Raw genomic sequence first — 16,413 nt, 5'->3', positions numbered from 1 at the left:
ATTGGTCATGTAATCTGGTCAGCCGTGGCTCAGTGGTAGCATGCTTGCCTCTGAGTTATGAGGTTGTTGGTTGAAGCCCCACCTCCGAGACTTGAGCCCATCATTTAGGCTGACACTCCCAGTGCAGTACTGAGGGAGTGCTGCACTGTCGGAGGTGCCGTCTTTCGGATGAGACGTTAAACCGAGGTCCCGTCTGCCCTCGTGGGTGGACATAGAAGATCCAATGGCACTATTCGAAGAAGAGCAGGGGAGTTCTCCCGGTGTCCTGACCAATGTTTATCCCTCAACCAACATCACTAGAACAGATTATCTGGTCATTATCATATTGCTGTTTGTGGGAGCTTGCTGTGCACAAATTGGCTGCGGTGTTTCCTACATTACAACAGTGACTACACTTCAGTAGTAATTCATTGACTGTTCAATGGGACATCCTGAGATTGTGAAAGGTGCTATATAAAAGCAAGTTCTTTCTTTTTCTTACAAATAATTTTCTAATTGTCAGCTGCAAATAATTTCTCTAATAACCTGAGGCAACGATGTCACACATTTAGTGTCAAGACCATCACATACACCCCGGAGTGACTTCAAAACTCAGTGTTCAGTTATAAACCACTCATTGCTGTTTATGATCATTACTGTCTTGTAATCATTCCTAGATATCAGGAAGAAAGAAAGAAGTACTTGCATTTATATAGTACCATATCACATCATGCAAACACCTCAAAGCACGTCACATAATGAGGTATTTGTTTGGAATGCAGTAACTTGTTACGTATGTCCATTATCCTCTATATATAAACCATCTGCAACTCTTGATTAGATCACTGCCTTTTGATCACTCCTGGGTATCTATTATTCCAAATATCCAAACCTCTCTTCTGTATATTACCACCTTGTAATCACTCCCAAATATCCTTTAATCTAATGGAAAGAGTCATATGATTTATAAATATAATCTATATCTCACCCTAGGTATCCATTATTCTCTAGTGAAGGCAGAACTATGCAGTTTGTCACCAGCTGCTCTGATCCTATGTTCTAATAAACTGATTACGAACTTTAGGTCGGCAAATGGCCACTAAAACAAAATATTTACCACTGTACCGCCCCATGTAATTTCCCGTTGGTTTCTCCATCTCTCCCAGAGGAGTTAGGGCCTTGTGTCTCCCTCTTGACTCACAACTCGCTATGCGAGGAGGTGCATATGGGGTGACCCACGCCCTCCCAACCTTAGCATGGAACATGAACACAGTGCACCAGTTCACCAAATCAAAAATGACCACTTGTTGCATTTATTTGGAACTGAGCGTGCTTCATTCAGCAGTAACCAGAGGTGTCCCGATCATTTCCAGGTACTCTTCTTCATTGGATTCTGTGAACGATTCGTCGAAGACAAGATACAACAGTTTGTAGACCTGTGTTCCGTGAGCAATGTGAGTATCCAGTGTTCTACCTCTCTTCCGCATTCCTGAAAGCGGCCCGGTTACTACACTGTTACTGATGAAGTAAAAGGAATCTCTCCGGTGGCTTGGTGGTGTAGGACTAAGCCTCACTGGGTCTTCGCTGGGTTTGCTGATCTCAGCCAGGGCAACCAGTTGGGACACTACAATTGGCCTCAGTGCCCCTGGGCTAAGGAAAGAAAAATAAAATATCAGTCACGGTTCCCATCCCGGTAACCCCTTGCTGGAAAAATGTGAGCGAGTGGACTTCGGGTGAAGTACTTCCCAGTTGAATAGCTTGCTGATACTCAGGCCCCGATTTTAACTACTTCCGCTGGGCAGGCAGAAACCGGGCAGGGACGCGGCTAAAATAAGGGCAGCGACTTACCCCCTGTCAAACCACTGCCTTCCCGCCGTGTCCCGATGTTAATCTGCTCTTTTGAGCAGGCGAGCAGGATACCCGCAGGAAGTCAGCGGGGTCCTTTTTTAAATATGCTGACTGCAATTTTAGACGGAGGCCTGAGCCGAGCCGGGGGGAGGGGGGTGGGGGCGGCGGCGGCGAAGTGGGGGCGTTGGTGGGGGAGGACGGTGACATCTTCCCCGTCAGGCCAAACCTGCAGGGAGGTCTTTTTAGGTTTCCTCGTGGGCCTGGAGGAGCAAGAGTGCTCCTCCGGGCCCCAGGAAACCTTAGGCCTCCCTTGCCCTGGGGCTTCCCCCTCCCTCCCCCCCGATCGCCACCTCATCACACACCAGGTTCAGGCGGGAGTCCTGATGACATTTGTTAAAATGAGGCCCGGTTATTAATGTTGTTCTAGTGAAGAACGGCCATTTAGGTGAGGTACTAGTAGGCGGTCAGTGTGGATGGAACCGTACCCTCTCTGACCACGGGCCTTCTGGAGAGCAGTGCTGAAAAGAGGAGAAAATTTGATCACACCTTTTTTTAAAAAAAAAGTACTGCAAGGGGACGATTTCCAATTGTAATTTTGGAGAGGAGCTGTGGAAAACTCCAAGGAATAGTTTCCAAACCTATAAACAAAGATGGAAGTAAAAGTGCCCCTAATGATAGACAGGCAAGACTAGGCCAATTGCTAATCTGATGATGTAATCATAGGCCATGGGCTGTGATGTCACTTGACCGCGAACCCATGCTCTCCCAGTTTTAGATTTTCTTTCCTCCTCCCCTTGCTCCTGTCACAATTACTGGGGGTAATTATAACCCTCAAGAATGGGTGGGTTGGGGGCAGGTGGGAGGTTAAAATAACAGCTTCTTGGAGCCCACTTAAAACTGGCAGGCTGATACTTAAAGGGGCAGTGCACCTCATTGAAATACTTGAGGTACTTAATCCTGTGTGTATTGGAAATGTTAAATGAACGTAACTGTACCTGTTTGGGTTTCCATCGCTTCTGATTCACGTCGGGTGAAAGCAGGCGGGAAGGGCTGGATCCATGAGGTGAGCGCCTTTATTGCACTGCTTGTGGGCCAGGAGGAGCAGGAGTGCTTTATCCAGGCCCAACAAGCTTACCTGGCCGACAAAACCCCCACGATCGGCCATCAACCACCACCACCACCCTCCCAACCAGATGGTGGCCCCCCACCTACCTCTGAATCTCCTCCCGGCCCCCGCGACCTCCACCTCCCGGCCCCCGCGACCTCCACCTCCCGCCCCGCTTCCTTCCCAGCTCGAGGTCAAAATTCTGCCCGCTATTTCTGCATTAGTGCCATTCTTAGCTCATTACTAGGCGATGGATGGGACCCACCAAAGTTGGTTGTCTCCCTGTTTTTTTTAAATTACATTTTTAAAAAAATGTTAAAATAGAAATATCAACACTAGTTTCTCATATGTCCGTCTCTGAAGTATGAATAGTATTTTTCTAATTCAATTCCATACAGGTATCAGTCTTGGTCTTAATGCACAGGTGCTATGGCTACTACATCCATGGACGGTCGGTACATGGGCAAGCTGATATTGGTATGGAGACTATGTACCTCAACCTCAAGAAAGAAGAGGTAATCAAATAATGAATTTTGTCAAGTTGGGGTGGATTATAGAATCATAGTATCATAGAATGATACAGCACAGAAGGAGGCCATTTGGCCCATCGTGCCTGTGCCGGCTCTTTGAAAGAGCTATCCAATTAGGCCCACTCCCCTGCCCTTTCCCCATAGCCCTGCAAATTTTTCACCTTCAAGTATTTATTCAATTCCCTTTTGAAAGTTATTATTGAATCTGCTTCCACCACCCTTTTCAAGCATTGCATTCCAGATCATAACAACTCCCTGCGTGTGTAAAAAAAAAAATTCTCCTCATCTCGCCTCTGGTTATGTTGCCGATTTCCTTAAATCTGTGTCCTCTGGTTACTGACCCTCCTACCATTGGAAGCGGTTTCTCCTTATTTATTCTAAAAAAAAACCCTTCATGATTTTGAACACCTCTATTAAATCTCCCCTTCATTAGTCTTAATAAAGTGCAATTTGTACTCATGGTTCAATTATATATACATTTTGCGGGGTGGGGCATGCTAACTTGTGAAAGAATTAAAAACCTTGTGATTACAAAAGTAATTTGGGTTTTGGGGCTACCAACCGCCCCAATTTGCTTGGGTGAGTTTTCAGTCAGGTGTGGACAGAGTGGGGTAGAAATTATTTTCCGAAAATCGGGAGTGAGTGTAAAACCGGAATCCGATTCACTAGCCCCCATTTTGCGATTCCGTCCGAGACAAATTTCTAGCCCCGTGTTTTATGAGGAAATCATTGAGTAGAGAAGGAACGATATAGAGCACATCGGCCCCTCTAGAATAGCACCTCCGAATGGCTGATCACAGGTCCGACTGATTGCACCTCTGCAGGGGATTTTGGCTTAGGCCTTGATGCAGAAAGAAGATGGGGCAGATTTTCCTGCCTTTATTGGATTGCCTGGGCGCGGTCAGTATAGGAAAATGAGACAGGGAGGAATCAACCCTTCAACTGAGCCAGATGGATTTATTCTTTTCTCACTGTCCGTTAATTTAAAGGGATGAACAATTGGACGGGCTTCCTTATAGGCGTGTGATTTTCCCCGCCAGATTTTCCTGTACTCGCTGCACCCAGGGGAGCCAATAGCCCCAGGGACAGGAAAATCTGCACAGATAGGAGATGGCGATGGGCCCAGGTCAGGGAGGAAAATTCTGAAGAGTCGATGAGATTGGGGAGGGAAAGGGGCAGAGAAGTTAGAGTTAGGGAAGGGTCAGAAACAATTTGACTGCAATGTTTTCTAATCTTTCACTTTTTATGACAGGATAACCTTTGTGCAATGAGAGGACTCGAGCCCAACACAGACATCCAGACCTTTGAGGTCTTAATTTCTAACAAGGTCAGACAACAATATGACAGGATACTATCACCGTTGAATGAGGTACTTCATGTTTTTTTTAAATGACCTATTATTGGATATTACAGGAGTGACAAACTTTTTTTAAAAATGTAAAAACGAAATATTTGCCCTCGCCTCTGCTGAGGAAGTTTTTTTGTTGATATTTTGGGCTGAATGTTTCCCTTTCCTGCACATTGGCGGCCGTGCCTTCGGCTGTCTGGGCCCTAAGCTCTGGAATTCCCTCCATAATCCCCACCGCCTTCCTATCTCTCTCTTCTCCTCCTCCTCTAAGATCTGCCTTAAAAGCCCACCTCTTTGACCAAGCTTTTTGTCACCCCTCCGAACAGCTCCTTCTTTGACCCGGTGTCCATTTTTGTCTGATTACACCCCGTGAAGCGCCTTGGGACTTTTCTCTACGTTAAAGGTGCTGTATTAATGCACGTTGTTGTTGTTCCTTGTGTTCTTCTCAGAGCTGTAGTGCTGTGCTAACAAAACACGCTTGTTCCAGTGACTGGGCCAACACAGCGTCAGCATGAATTTACCATAGCGTAGGATGATGGCTCAGAGCGCTTTGCAATAAGGAAGAAAGGGATACAGTGGAGCATGGGGAAAGAGGAGAGGAATGGAAAGGCAGGGTGGAAGAGGAGGGTTTTTTTTTGAAAGCGGGGGAAGAGGTGGAGAGAAATTCAAGCCGTGTAAGGGTAGTAGAGATTGAATACTAGTGAAGGCTGAGACCTGAACTCTGACCTTGTGGGTTGGTAACCAGGTGATCACTGATATGACCAGTAACATGCAATTCCACATTATCTTGTGTTTAACTCCCATGCAACAAACATAATTTTTTTTTAAGCTGAGGCAATTTCTGCACTTAAAGAAGATTTTGATGCTATTTAGCAGCTACCATCTGTAACAATGGCCCCAAATCTAAACCTTGAAATTCTACCCTCAGGCTATTTTCTCATTCATATTATTTATCCTTAAAGGCTGCAAGAGTGAATCGAACCAGTCGTGAGGATTCAGCCACTCTGCAGCAAAACCTGAAAGCGTACTTCACAATGAATAAGTTCCTTTCATCCTTTCTTGAACATGTGAGTAGGTGCCTTTCATTTTGTTTGTTGGTTGAGTGCGTGTGGGATTTTTGTCAATGAATGCATGAGATGTTGCCTGCAAATATGTGTCAATGGGCAAAAAGAACTTGGGAAGTTAATTGGTATTTCTGACTATCATGTAAAACCAACATCTGTTCTGAGTTAGCTCACTGTCCTTTCACCTATGGGTCCAGGGTTTCATTGCACCCAAGACTGGTAGAAGACCTCCTTTCTTTCGGGTGCTGCAGTTTAGCAAGTGCTCGTTATGCTAAGAGGTAATAGTATTATAATTTGTGCAGCTAGGTCCCACAAACACCAAGTGATGATGACCAGATAATCTGTTTTTAGTTGTTGGTTGCTTGAGGGATAAATATTGGCCAGGACACTGGGGAGAACTCCCCTGCTCTTCTTCAAAATAGTGCCATGGGATCTTTTACGTCCACCCGAGAGGGCAGACGGGGCTCTGAAAGACGGTACCTCCAACAGTGCAGCACTCCCTCAGTACTGCACTAGAGTGTCAGCCTAGATTTTTGTACTCCAGTTTCTAGAGTGGCAAACACAGCAGCTAGTCTACACCAGCAATGTCCCTCAAACAACAATGAGCCAATTAACCTGCAGTTGGTGGCACTGGTTGAGGGAGGAATGTTGGCCAAGACACTGGGAGAATACTCTTCGTGCAATAGTACCATGGGATCTTTTAATACCCAGAGGGATGGGACCTCAGTTTAACATCTCATTAGAAGGATGGCACATCTTTTGATGTAAGATTTCCAAAGTACTGCATATGAACAATAATGGACAGGAACAAACCCTCTGGTCCATCCAGCCTCTCCCACACAATTGTAACACACTCCCTACCCCACCGAAAACCACGTGAACTCCTGGGAGAGGCGAAAAAAAACAGATAAAAATCCAGGCCAATTTGTGGGAGGGGGAGAATCTGGGAAATTCCTCTCCGACCTCCCCCTAAGGCGATTGAAATTAGAGGATCAGAACTGGACGATCAGACTTGATCAAACTCTAGTACGAAGCTTGAACCCACAATCTTCTGACCAGTAGTTCAGCGGGTTTATCAAATGAGTAGTTGAGCCATTTGTCCCAGAAAGGTCCCAGGGTCAGTCCCCAGTCTGTACTGATTCCACTCGTGGATTTTGGAAGGGGCACAACAATTGGTCTCACCACCCCTCAGACAAGTGGAGGGAAATCAGCTCGGGTCTTGTTTCTGATTGGTATCTAGTGACCCTGTTGGATGTGTTCATGTCTAAACAGGATCAGTCTCCTCTGTAATGTAGAGGTACGGTAGTGTAGTGGTTGTGTTACTGGACTAATAATCCATAGAATGTGAGTTCAAGTCCCACCATGGCAGTTTGAGAATTTGAATTCAGTTTTTTTTTAAAAAGCTGGTATCAGTAAAAGTGACCATGAAGCTGCCAGATTGTCATAAAAACCCAACTGGTTCACTAATGTCCTCTTCGGGAACAAAACCTGCCCCCCTTACCTGGTCTGGCCTATATGTGACTCCCATTGTGATTGATTCTTAACTGCCCTCTGAAGTGGCCTAGCAAGTCACTCGGTTGTATGAAGGCCTTCTCAGGGCAACTATGGACGGGCAGTAAATGCACGGTCTTGCCCACATTCCGAGAATGCATAAAAATAAATGTCCCATGACAGAATAGCCTTGTCGACACTCACTGGCTAGCTCACAACGACCATTGAGGCAAGCACCTGGACGATGACTGACACCTGTGTGATGAGTCAATGGTTCTAGGAGAGGAGGGAAGTGAGGGGAGAAAATTGGCAAGAGAGAGAAGAAAGACCACCATTTGAGCCTTTATCCTTACCAAGCAAAAACTCAAAAGTCAGGTTTGTTTGTGAAGAAGAAAATCACCCCATGAGGGCAAAGCAGTATAGAAAAAGGCTTTGGCAAAAAAAAAACTAAATGTTCTTGTAAAACTGGTCAAAATGAATGCAAACATTTTATCACACAGCTGTTCTGCTCTCTCCCATCCAAAATAACAAGAGTGCATTCAAATAGCTCCATAAAAACACGTCAATCCAATGTTCACAACAACATGTGAGCCCCCTGCTCTTTGCAGTGGGAGAGAGATACTCATGAATGGGAGTACCCAAAGGGTCAAACGGAGGGCTTGATAGAAAATGCATTTTTAATATTTTACATGACAGCAGCCGTGACCCTGGGTGTGGTTTGCTGTTGAACCCTGTCAGCAAAAATAGTAGTTTGTTTTTAAGCAGCAAAATACGTCAAAGAAACAGAATCAAAGGATTTGTCTCTTAAAGAAGCAGGTCAGGTCTGAACCAACTTGGCGACTCTTTTTAAACAACATTTTTTAACATTGTGTTTCTTTTCTCCTCCTCTGTCAGTTTTAAGTTATTTTTTTCTCCGAACTCCTCGGTTTCATTGCATCCTATTTCCCAGTGTTGCTTGAAACCGTTGCTAAGAGGTTGGTGAAAGCAGTGTGGTTGACGTGCTGTCTAATTTTTTCCCTTCCTCCCTTAGGAATGCAACTTATCTCTGCTTTGTGACCTCCCCTCCCCACCTTCCTGATAGAAAGAAGCTCTCTGGAAGGTAGAGATGCGGTGTTAAAAGTTGAGGATGAGGAGTAACAATATACGGTGTTATTTCCTGAGCCACGCCAACCAGAGATTGGGGTGCAGGATGCCTGTGATTTCCTGACCGATTCATTTTAAATGGTTGGCCAAATTTGCAATATGTGCTCTGGCTGGTGCAGCTCCCCACTAGCCATCCCATGAGAAAACTACCCCAACACTTGCAAATTATTTGATGTAGCTCTTTGTGCATCCTTCCCAAATTTATGTGTGGTTTTGACTTTACACAGTACTGCACTGTTGCACTTTCCTATCCATGTGACGTGCTAGGCCGGGAGCTATTTATCGGTGAAATTAGGCAGTGGAAAGTGAGTTATAATATCTGGAAACAGATGTGGGTTTTAATATATAGAAGAAAGCTTGTGACCAGCTGGCTGACTGAAATCAAAGCCCTGATTTGTTAAGTGTCGGCTTGGTTTAGTTGGTAATGGTCTCACACCTTGACTCATCGGTTTGTGGGTTCAAACCTCAATCCGGGACTTTGAGCACATAATCTAGGCCGACATTCCAGTGGAGCGGTGAGGGAGCACTGTATTGTTGGATGAGATGTTAAACCAAGGCTTTGTCTGTCTGCCAAAGTGGATGTGAAAGATCCCTTTGCACTTTTTGAAGAGCATCATGTTTTCCTGATGTCCTAGTCCTTTCTTCAACCAACACCACCAAAAACAGATTATCTGGTCGTTTATCTCATTGCTGTTTGTGGGATCTTGCTGTGTGCAACTTAGCTGCTGTGTTTGCCTACAGAACAACAGTGACTGCACTTCAAAAGTAATTCATTAGCTGTGAAACAGTTTAGGTCGTCCTAATGACATGTTTAGGCACCAAATAAATGCGGGTTCATGCATTCTTTATCATTTGCAATCAGTTGTTTGTACGCAGACTGTCCTTTTCCTATGTAATGTTACAGAGTATTCTCCGTACAGGCTTACAAAGACATGGATTATGTGGTAAGGGAAAAGCTCTTCCTGGAGAGAATCTTGGACTTTGAATTCCAACGATCAGAAGACAGAAGTTTCTTCTACAATGGTACGAGCTGCAGGTTTGCCAGTATTTCAGTGACTAATGTCGTGCAGTGTGGTCACAGCTGCTCATTATTCACATTTAGCACATAACTGGAATCACGCAACATTGCTGTATTTTTGTTGGCTGTGGTAGAGCCATTTTTGAGTTTGGCCAAAGATTTTCCCTGAAGCAGTCAGACAAGTTCAGAACCGTGTTTAATATGATCGTGGGGCTGTCAGAGTTAGTCACCACACTGGCTACCCTGTCAAAATCTAAATGTAGTTCGCTGCCTGAACTAAACCAGCTGTAATGAGTTGCATGTAATGGTTTGTTCAATGAAATATTAATTCCTATTTTGGTGAAATCTGTGCAGGTTTTTACCTCTATTATCTCATATTTCAGAATATTTGTAGAAGGTTCCCAGTAGGAAGAAAATGGAAATTTGTGTGTAAAGCTAAGCAAATTCCAGTTAATTGGAAGAGCTGAGTTTTGCTATTTCAGGTTTCAGTGTAATTGTTCCATGTGCTAGAAAGGAATTCATTACCAGAGACACCTCCTTTGAGAGCCCCTGAGCTTCAAGTATAACATGGTAAATGTTCTTTTTCCTCCTCAAGGAATCCTCATTGTGTCCTTTGCCTACTCTCATTCTATGTCAGGATTACAATGGAACTCCTTTTCTTGAACAGTTCATAGGTTTTTGAAATTCAAGCTTAGCATCACCTCACCATTGCTTCCTGATTTCCCTCATCTGCTCTCCGACTCTTTTCAACTTTTATGATGTCCTGCATCATCTGACTTTCGCAGTTGTAACAGTCATGCGATTTGAATGTAATTCGATCACATGATGTGGGATTTTCCCTTAGGATCTACAGATTGACAAGGATTTCGACAGGTGGCTGAAAGCTGTAGAGTTCATATCCCAACCAATATAAAGTCTAGCGTCATTTAATGTCCTTGCATCCTATGGACTGGTCACTCCCGTGGGTTTCCTGAAGCTAAAGAATTTTTATTTTTCAAGATTCATGTATGTTTTCTATCAGATTGATTTCTAAAATATTATTTTGTAGGAAAAATATGAATTCAATTGTGGAATGCACTGAATGCGAGATGGACACATGAACCAAGTCTGACTTGCATTTTGAGCAAAGCACAAGTATTACAGTATCTTCGAACATGGTGCAGAGCTTTATTGTGGTCTGTGGTCAGGCCATTGATGAGTTAATGTATTTAAGGGGTTAATGACAGGGTAGTCCACCCCATCCATAACTAGGAAAACATATGTGTATCTTAATTTTAGATAATTTCATTCCATTTTATTATTTGACAACAACTTAGACTCCTCATATCCAGAAATAGTATAAATACTATATAATTAGTAAAAGGGTAGTCAAAGGAAAGATGGGACCGATCAGGGACAAAAAAAAAGAGATCTTCTTGTGGAGGCAAAGGACATGGCTGAGGTACTAAATGAATACTTTGCATCGGTCTTCACTAGAGAAGAGGTTGCTGCCAATGTAGCAGGAAGAGGTAGTAGCGATATTGGATAGGATAGAAATAGATAAAGAGGAGGTACATAAAAGATTGGCAGTACTCAAAGTAGGAAAGTTACCAGGTCCAGATGGGTTGCATCCTAGGTTACTGAGGGAAGTAAGGGTGGAAATTGTGGAGGCTCTGGTCACAATCTTCCAATCCTCCTTAGATATGGGGACAGTGCCAGAGGCCTGGAAGATTGCAAATATTACACCCCTGTTCGACAAAGGGGAGAGTGATAAAACCAGCAATTACAGGCCAGTGAGCCTAACATCGGTGGAGGGGAAACTTTCAGAGACAATAATCCGGGACAAGATTAATTAGCACTTGGAAAAGTATGGGCTAATAAATGAAAGTCAGCACGGATTTGTTAAAGGAAAATCGTGTTTGACTAACTTGATTGAGTTCTTTGAAGTAATGGAGAGGGTTGATGAGGATAGTGCGGTTGATGATGTGGTTTATTGACTTTCAAAAGGCATTTGATAATAAATTGTTGGCAAAATTAAAACCATGGGATTAAAGGGACAATGGTAGCATGGTTACAAAATTGGCTAAGGGACAGAAAACAGAGAGAAGTGGTGAACAGTTGTTTTTCAGACTGAAGGGAAGTATACAGTGGTGTTCCCCAGGGGTCAGTATTAGGACCACTGCTCTTTTTGATATATATTAATGACCTGGACTTGGGTATAGTGGGCATATTTTCAAAGTTTGCAGATGACACGAAACTTGGAAATGTAGTAAACAATGTGGAGGATAGTAACAGACTTCAGGAGGACCTAGACAGACTGGTGAAATGGGCAGATGAAATTTAATGCAGAGAAGTGTGAAGTGATACATTTTGATAGGAAGAATGAGGAGAGGCAATATAAACTAAATGGTACAATTTTAAAAGGAGTGCAGGAACAGAGAGACCTGGGGTATATGTACACAAATCTTTGAAGGTGGCAGGACAAGTTGAGAAGGATGTTTTTTGAAAAAAAAGTATACGGGATCCTGGGCTTTATTAATTGGTCATAGAGTACAAAAACAAGGAAGTTATGCTAAACCTTTATAAAACACTGGTTAGGCTGCAGCTGGAGTATTGAGTTCAATTCTGGGCATACTTTAGGAAGGATGTGAAGGCCTTAGAGAGGGTGCAGAAGAGATTTACTAGAATGATACCAGTAATGAGGGACTTAAGTTATGTGGAGAGACTGGAGAAGCTGGGGTGGTTCTCCGTAGAACAGAGAAGGTTAAGGGGAGATTTGATAGAGGTGTTCAAAATCATGAACGGTTTTGATTGAGTAAATAGGGAGAAACTGTTTCCAGTGGCAGAAGGGGCCGGTAACCAGAGGACACAGATTTAAGGTGATCGGCAAAAGAGCCAGAGGCGACATGAGGAAATATTTTTTTAAGCAGCGAGTTGTAATGATGTGGAATGCACTGCCTGAAAGGGTGGTGGAAACAGATTCAATAGTAACTTCCAAAAGGGAATTAGATAAATACTTGAAGAGAAAAAATTGCAGGGCCATGGGGAAAGAGGAAGGGAATGGGACTAATTGGATATCTCTTTCAAAGAGCCGGCACAGGCACAATGGGCCATATGGCCTCCTCCTGTGCTTTCAACTTCATGTGGAGGCATAGAATGAGAAAAGGACATTCAGACTATCAAAGCTGCTCACTCCGTACAGCATGTACAATCTACCCATCATGGTCTCTTAACTCCACTCCATTTGATCTCCTGAGGAAAGGTTCTCTATAAATGCTCCCAAAGAGATTCAAGAAAAACTATGACACATTCATACATCTCAATGTCACCACCGTTCAGTTCATGCTTCCTGTTCTCAACAGCAGGAGAACTATTGTGTCCTATGGAGTAATTGGTTATCTCGGTTTAAATTCCACCTCCCCCTCCCATCCCCTAACCGCCCCCATGCCCGACACTTTGTGAGGGACACTGCAGCTCGCGCTTGGCATCTCCCCACTCACCATGACTCTGAAAGGGAGCAGGACTTGAATTTGTATCCATCACGAGACGTTAAACTGAGGCCCCGTCTGCCCCCTCAGGTGGACGTAAAAGATCCCGCTGCACTGTTTTGAAGAAGGAGCAGGGGAGTTCTCCCCAGTGTCCCAGCCAATATTTATTCCTCATCCAACATCGCTAAAACAGATTATCTAGTCATTATCATATTGCTGTTTGTGGAACCTTGCTGTACCCAAATTGGCTGCTGCGTTTCCTACATTACAACAGTGACTACACTTCAAAAAATAATTCATTGGCTGTAAAGTGCTTTCCTGAAGTTGTGAAAGGCGTTATATAAATACAAGTTTGTTCATTCTTAGCAAGGCAACACTCGACATCACCATGCTGCCCAGGATATAAAACGTCAGTTGAAGCTGTACAAATATGTAACCTACACCAACATCACTGGTGACTGCCAATTTCAGTTTAATGACTTCAGACTGAAAACAAAGAGCTGTGAAGATGGGACTGCACAGGACTGGGAGACCACGTACTCTCTCTGACCAGTCCCAAAGTTTAAAAAATATCATACACAACTTTATTTTGCATTTTCTTCAGTCACTTTCCCTGCCCAATATCTGTCCGGTTCCCTCTTGACTTGTGCTGATTCCACCTGTTTCAAATGCCTTACTGGGCAATCTGTTACAGGAATTCACCGCCCTCTTTGTGAAATAGTTAAACTGAAGCTGGATGTTCACCTTGCCTCTTCTGTGCTGGAGTCGGTGCCTTGTGCACTTTGTGATCATGTCAATCTGTTTATACAGCTGTTAGATTACATTTTGTCAGCTGTAAAAGTCACAGTGCAAGCCAACAAAATGCTTAATGTGAAAATTTACTGACTCAGTACATGAGGTTCAATTATTTTTCACTCTCATTTTCAGATGATCGAACCCTCTTCAGCAACGCTCTTTATTATGGCCACGAGCTGGTCCTGCTACTCTTTGATATTCTCATATTCTCTGTAGTGGATCTGGGCACACAGGACTTTGTTCTGGCAGCAATCATCACTTACCTTGTACAAAAGGTAAGTGAAAACTGACAAATGATAACGAGATTTATTTCAGGATCATGGGAGCTAGCCAACTACAAACACGCATGCAAGTTCCAATTACAAGCAGTATTTGTTCCATTAGCACAGTTGAGAACTGATTACATGTCTTTTTTTAAACTCCAAAATATGCTTTTTTTATAAAATCAGATTCTGGAATTAATAAGAGAGGCGATTTCAAGGAGGAACTTAGCCACAAAGACACTAGTGGACGAAAGATTTCTCATCTAGAATTTCTTTTCTGTCGAGGACTGATGGAAAACTTCTAATTCCAACTGCGCTCACACAAGTGTGACCTTTATTTGAGAATAACGAGCTGATGTGTCTGGTCCAGTGTTCATTACCAAAGTGACAAGTTGAATGACAAGGTATAAAGTCACAGGTATCCAGATACCTCACAGAACGAAACAGCGCTGACACATTTTGAATAGAGTGGCTGAAATAAAATTCGGAAACGCAGCCAGGAAAATGAAAACGGGCAGTCTGCAGTCTGAGCGGGTGAATCGAATTCCCAAGTATCTTCTGGCTCTGAAGACAGTATTTACATTAAAATTGTTTAGAACACTATCAAGGTGGCGCTGTAGAAGATACTGAAAAATGACTGATTTCCCTGTGACGGGTTCCTCATCGTCTCACCAATTTTGTTTAAAATTTCTGAATGATCTCTGCTCCCCCACCGACGGTGCAGACTGATGCTGAGGTATCGGTGCATGGGTGCCAGCAGCTTCCCTCCACAGCTGGTAGTGAAGGCCTTCAATCCTATGGATAAAACTACGAGGAAGCCGGGGGGAGGGGGGGGTGGCAGGATAGGGTTGCCAACTCTGGTTGGGTGTATTCCTGGAGGTTTCATCACATGATCTCCCACCTCGAACCGCCCCGCCCCACACTCCTGCCATTGGTCCATCCTCCAAGTGCACTGCCTTCCCACAGCCAATTGGAAAGGGAACAGACTCTTTGTTACCCAATTGGATTTAACTTGACTGTTAGTGAAACAGCCTTCCCCCCCCACTCCCCCATCTCCAATATTGTTATAACTGATAAATGAAAGTGTTCAAATAAAATGAAAAAAGTTTAGTGCACCTATGATTTTTCTCATGGGTTTGCTCGCTGCAGTGTCCTGGAGATTAATCTTCAATTCCTGGAGACTCCAGGTCAATTCCTGGAGGGGGAGGGGAGCAGATTTTGCCATGGAGACTGGCTCGACAAGAATATAGGTCAAAGGTAGGGCTATAACTAACCCCTGGGCTGTCCAGCTGTTTCTAACAACTCATTAGAAGTTGGCTTTGAGACCTATGTCACAAAGAAGACATTTTCTCAACAAGGTTGTCTCTGTGGCTTCATGGGATTGTGTTGAAAAGATCATTTGTAGAAAATCTCCTTTCAGTTAAAGCTTATTTAGGAGGAAGCTATGAGGGATATATACACACTAAACCTTCCTTGTGCTGATAATTGTGGGGTCTTTTCCCCTGAATACATTTTAATTAAAACAATATACCTAAAATGAGATTAAAAATAGAAAATGCTGGAAACACTCAGCAGGTCAGGCAGGATCTGTGGAGAGAGAAATGGAGTTAACATTTCAGGTCGATGACCTTTCATCAGATGCTACCTGACCTGAGTGTTTTCAGCATTTTCTATTTTTATTTCAGATTTCCAGCTTCTGCAGTATTTTGCTTTTGTTTTAACATAAATGAGTTGTCCAGTGCCAAAGGCCTGTCAGCAACATTTTTGTATTACTGAATTGCCAGAAAACATATGACAAGGTGGTTAAATGCTTTGTATTTGGAGTCTCCAATCTTATGTTCACATATATCATTGAGTGTACCCCAATAATGCCCTCTGCTTTAATGAGTAATTAGATTTGAACTATTTTACCAGTGATATATTTTGAGAAATTGTTTTAATTTTGTTTGTGTATATTTGCTGTACTTTTTACAATTTTGTATTTATTCTCCAATAAACGTCTTTTTTTAAGTTATAATCAGTGGAGTCTCGGTGTTGTTGCAGATTGGTGCACTGTCTTTGCACTTGGGTTTAAATCCAGCTCAGCTTAACAGGAGGAAAGTCTCCTCTCTGACAGTTGGAGGGATACTAAGTTGGAGGGATGTTCAGATAGCCTGAAGGGGCTTTTATATTTTAGATCTGCATTCTCTCTGTGACAGACGCTGTTAGTGATTATAAACTCACCGACTTCCCTGGTGGCAGTAAAGATGCACTTTTCTATGACAAGGTGCCCCTGGCTATTCCAGCCCGGCGTCTAATGGAGAACAACCCCCACTAGAAGTTAGGTGTCAGCTGTGGCTCTGTATTAACATTCTCGCCTCTG

At 43.5% G+C, this 16,413-nt stretch overlaps 1 protein-coding gene across 1 annotated transcript in view; it reads left to right on the top strand.

The window, feature by feature from the left end:
- LOC137333373 (meckelin-like) overlaps window positions 1–16,068 on the top strand; it is an 81,900-nt gene extending 65,832 nt beyond the window's left edge. Inside the window, exons 22-28 of the mRNA XM_067997516.1 lie at window positions 1,353–1,433; window positions 3,331–3,447; window positions 4,715–4,831; window positions 5,773–5,877; window positions 9,429–9,531; window positions 13,921–14,063; window positions 14,238–16,068. Coding sequence (XP_067853617.1) covers window positions 1,353–1,433; window positions 3,331–3,447; window positions 4,715–4,831; window positions 5,773–5,877; window positions 9,429–9,531; window positions 13,921–14,063; window positions 14,238–14,318 — 747 coding nt within the window. The 3' untranslated portion in view covers window positions 14,319–16,068. The remainder of the gene's footprint in view (window positions 1–1,352; window positions 1,434–3,330; window positions 3,448–4,714; window positions 4,832–5,772; window positions 5,878–9,428; window positions 9,532–13,920; window positions 14,064–14,237) is intronic.
- Window positions 16,069–16,413: the final 345 nt, after the last annotated feature.

This window comes from Heptranchias perlo, chromosome 16 (genome assembly GCF_035084215.1).
Source record: "Heptranchias perlo isolate sHepPer1 chromosome 16, sHepPer1.hap1, whole genome shotgun sequence".
Classification (NCBI taxonomy): domain Eukaryota; kingdom Metazoa; phylum Chordata; class Chondrichthyes; order Hexanchiformes; family Hexanchidae; genus Heptranchias; species Heptranchias perlo.
Note: the sequence above shows the minus strand (reverse complement) of the source record. Positions and strands in the feature narration are given on the sequence as shown.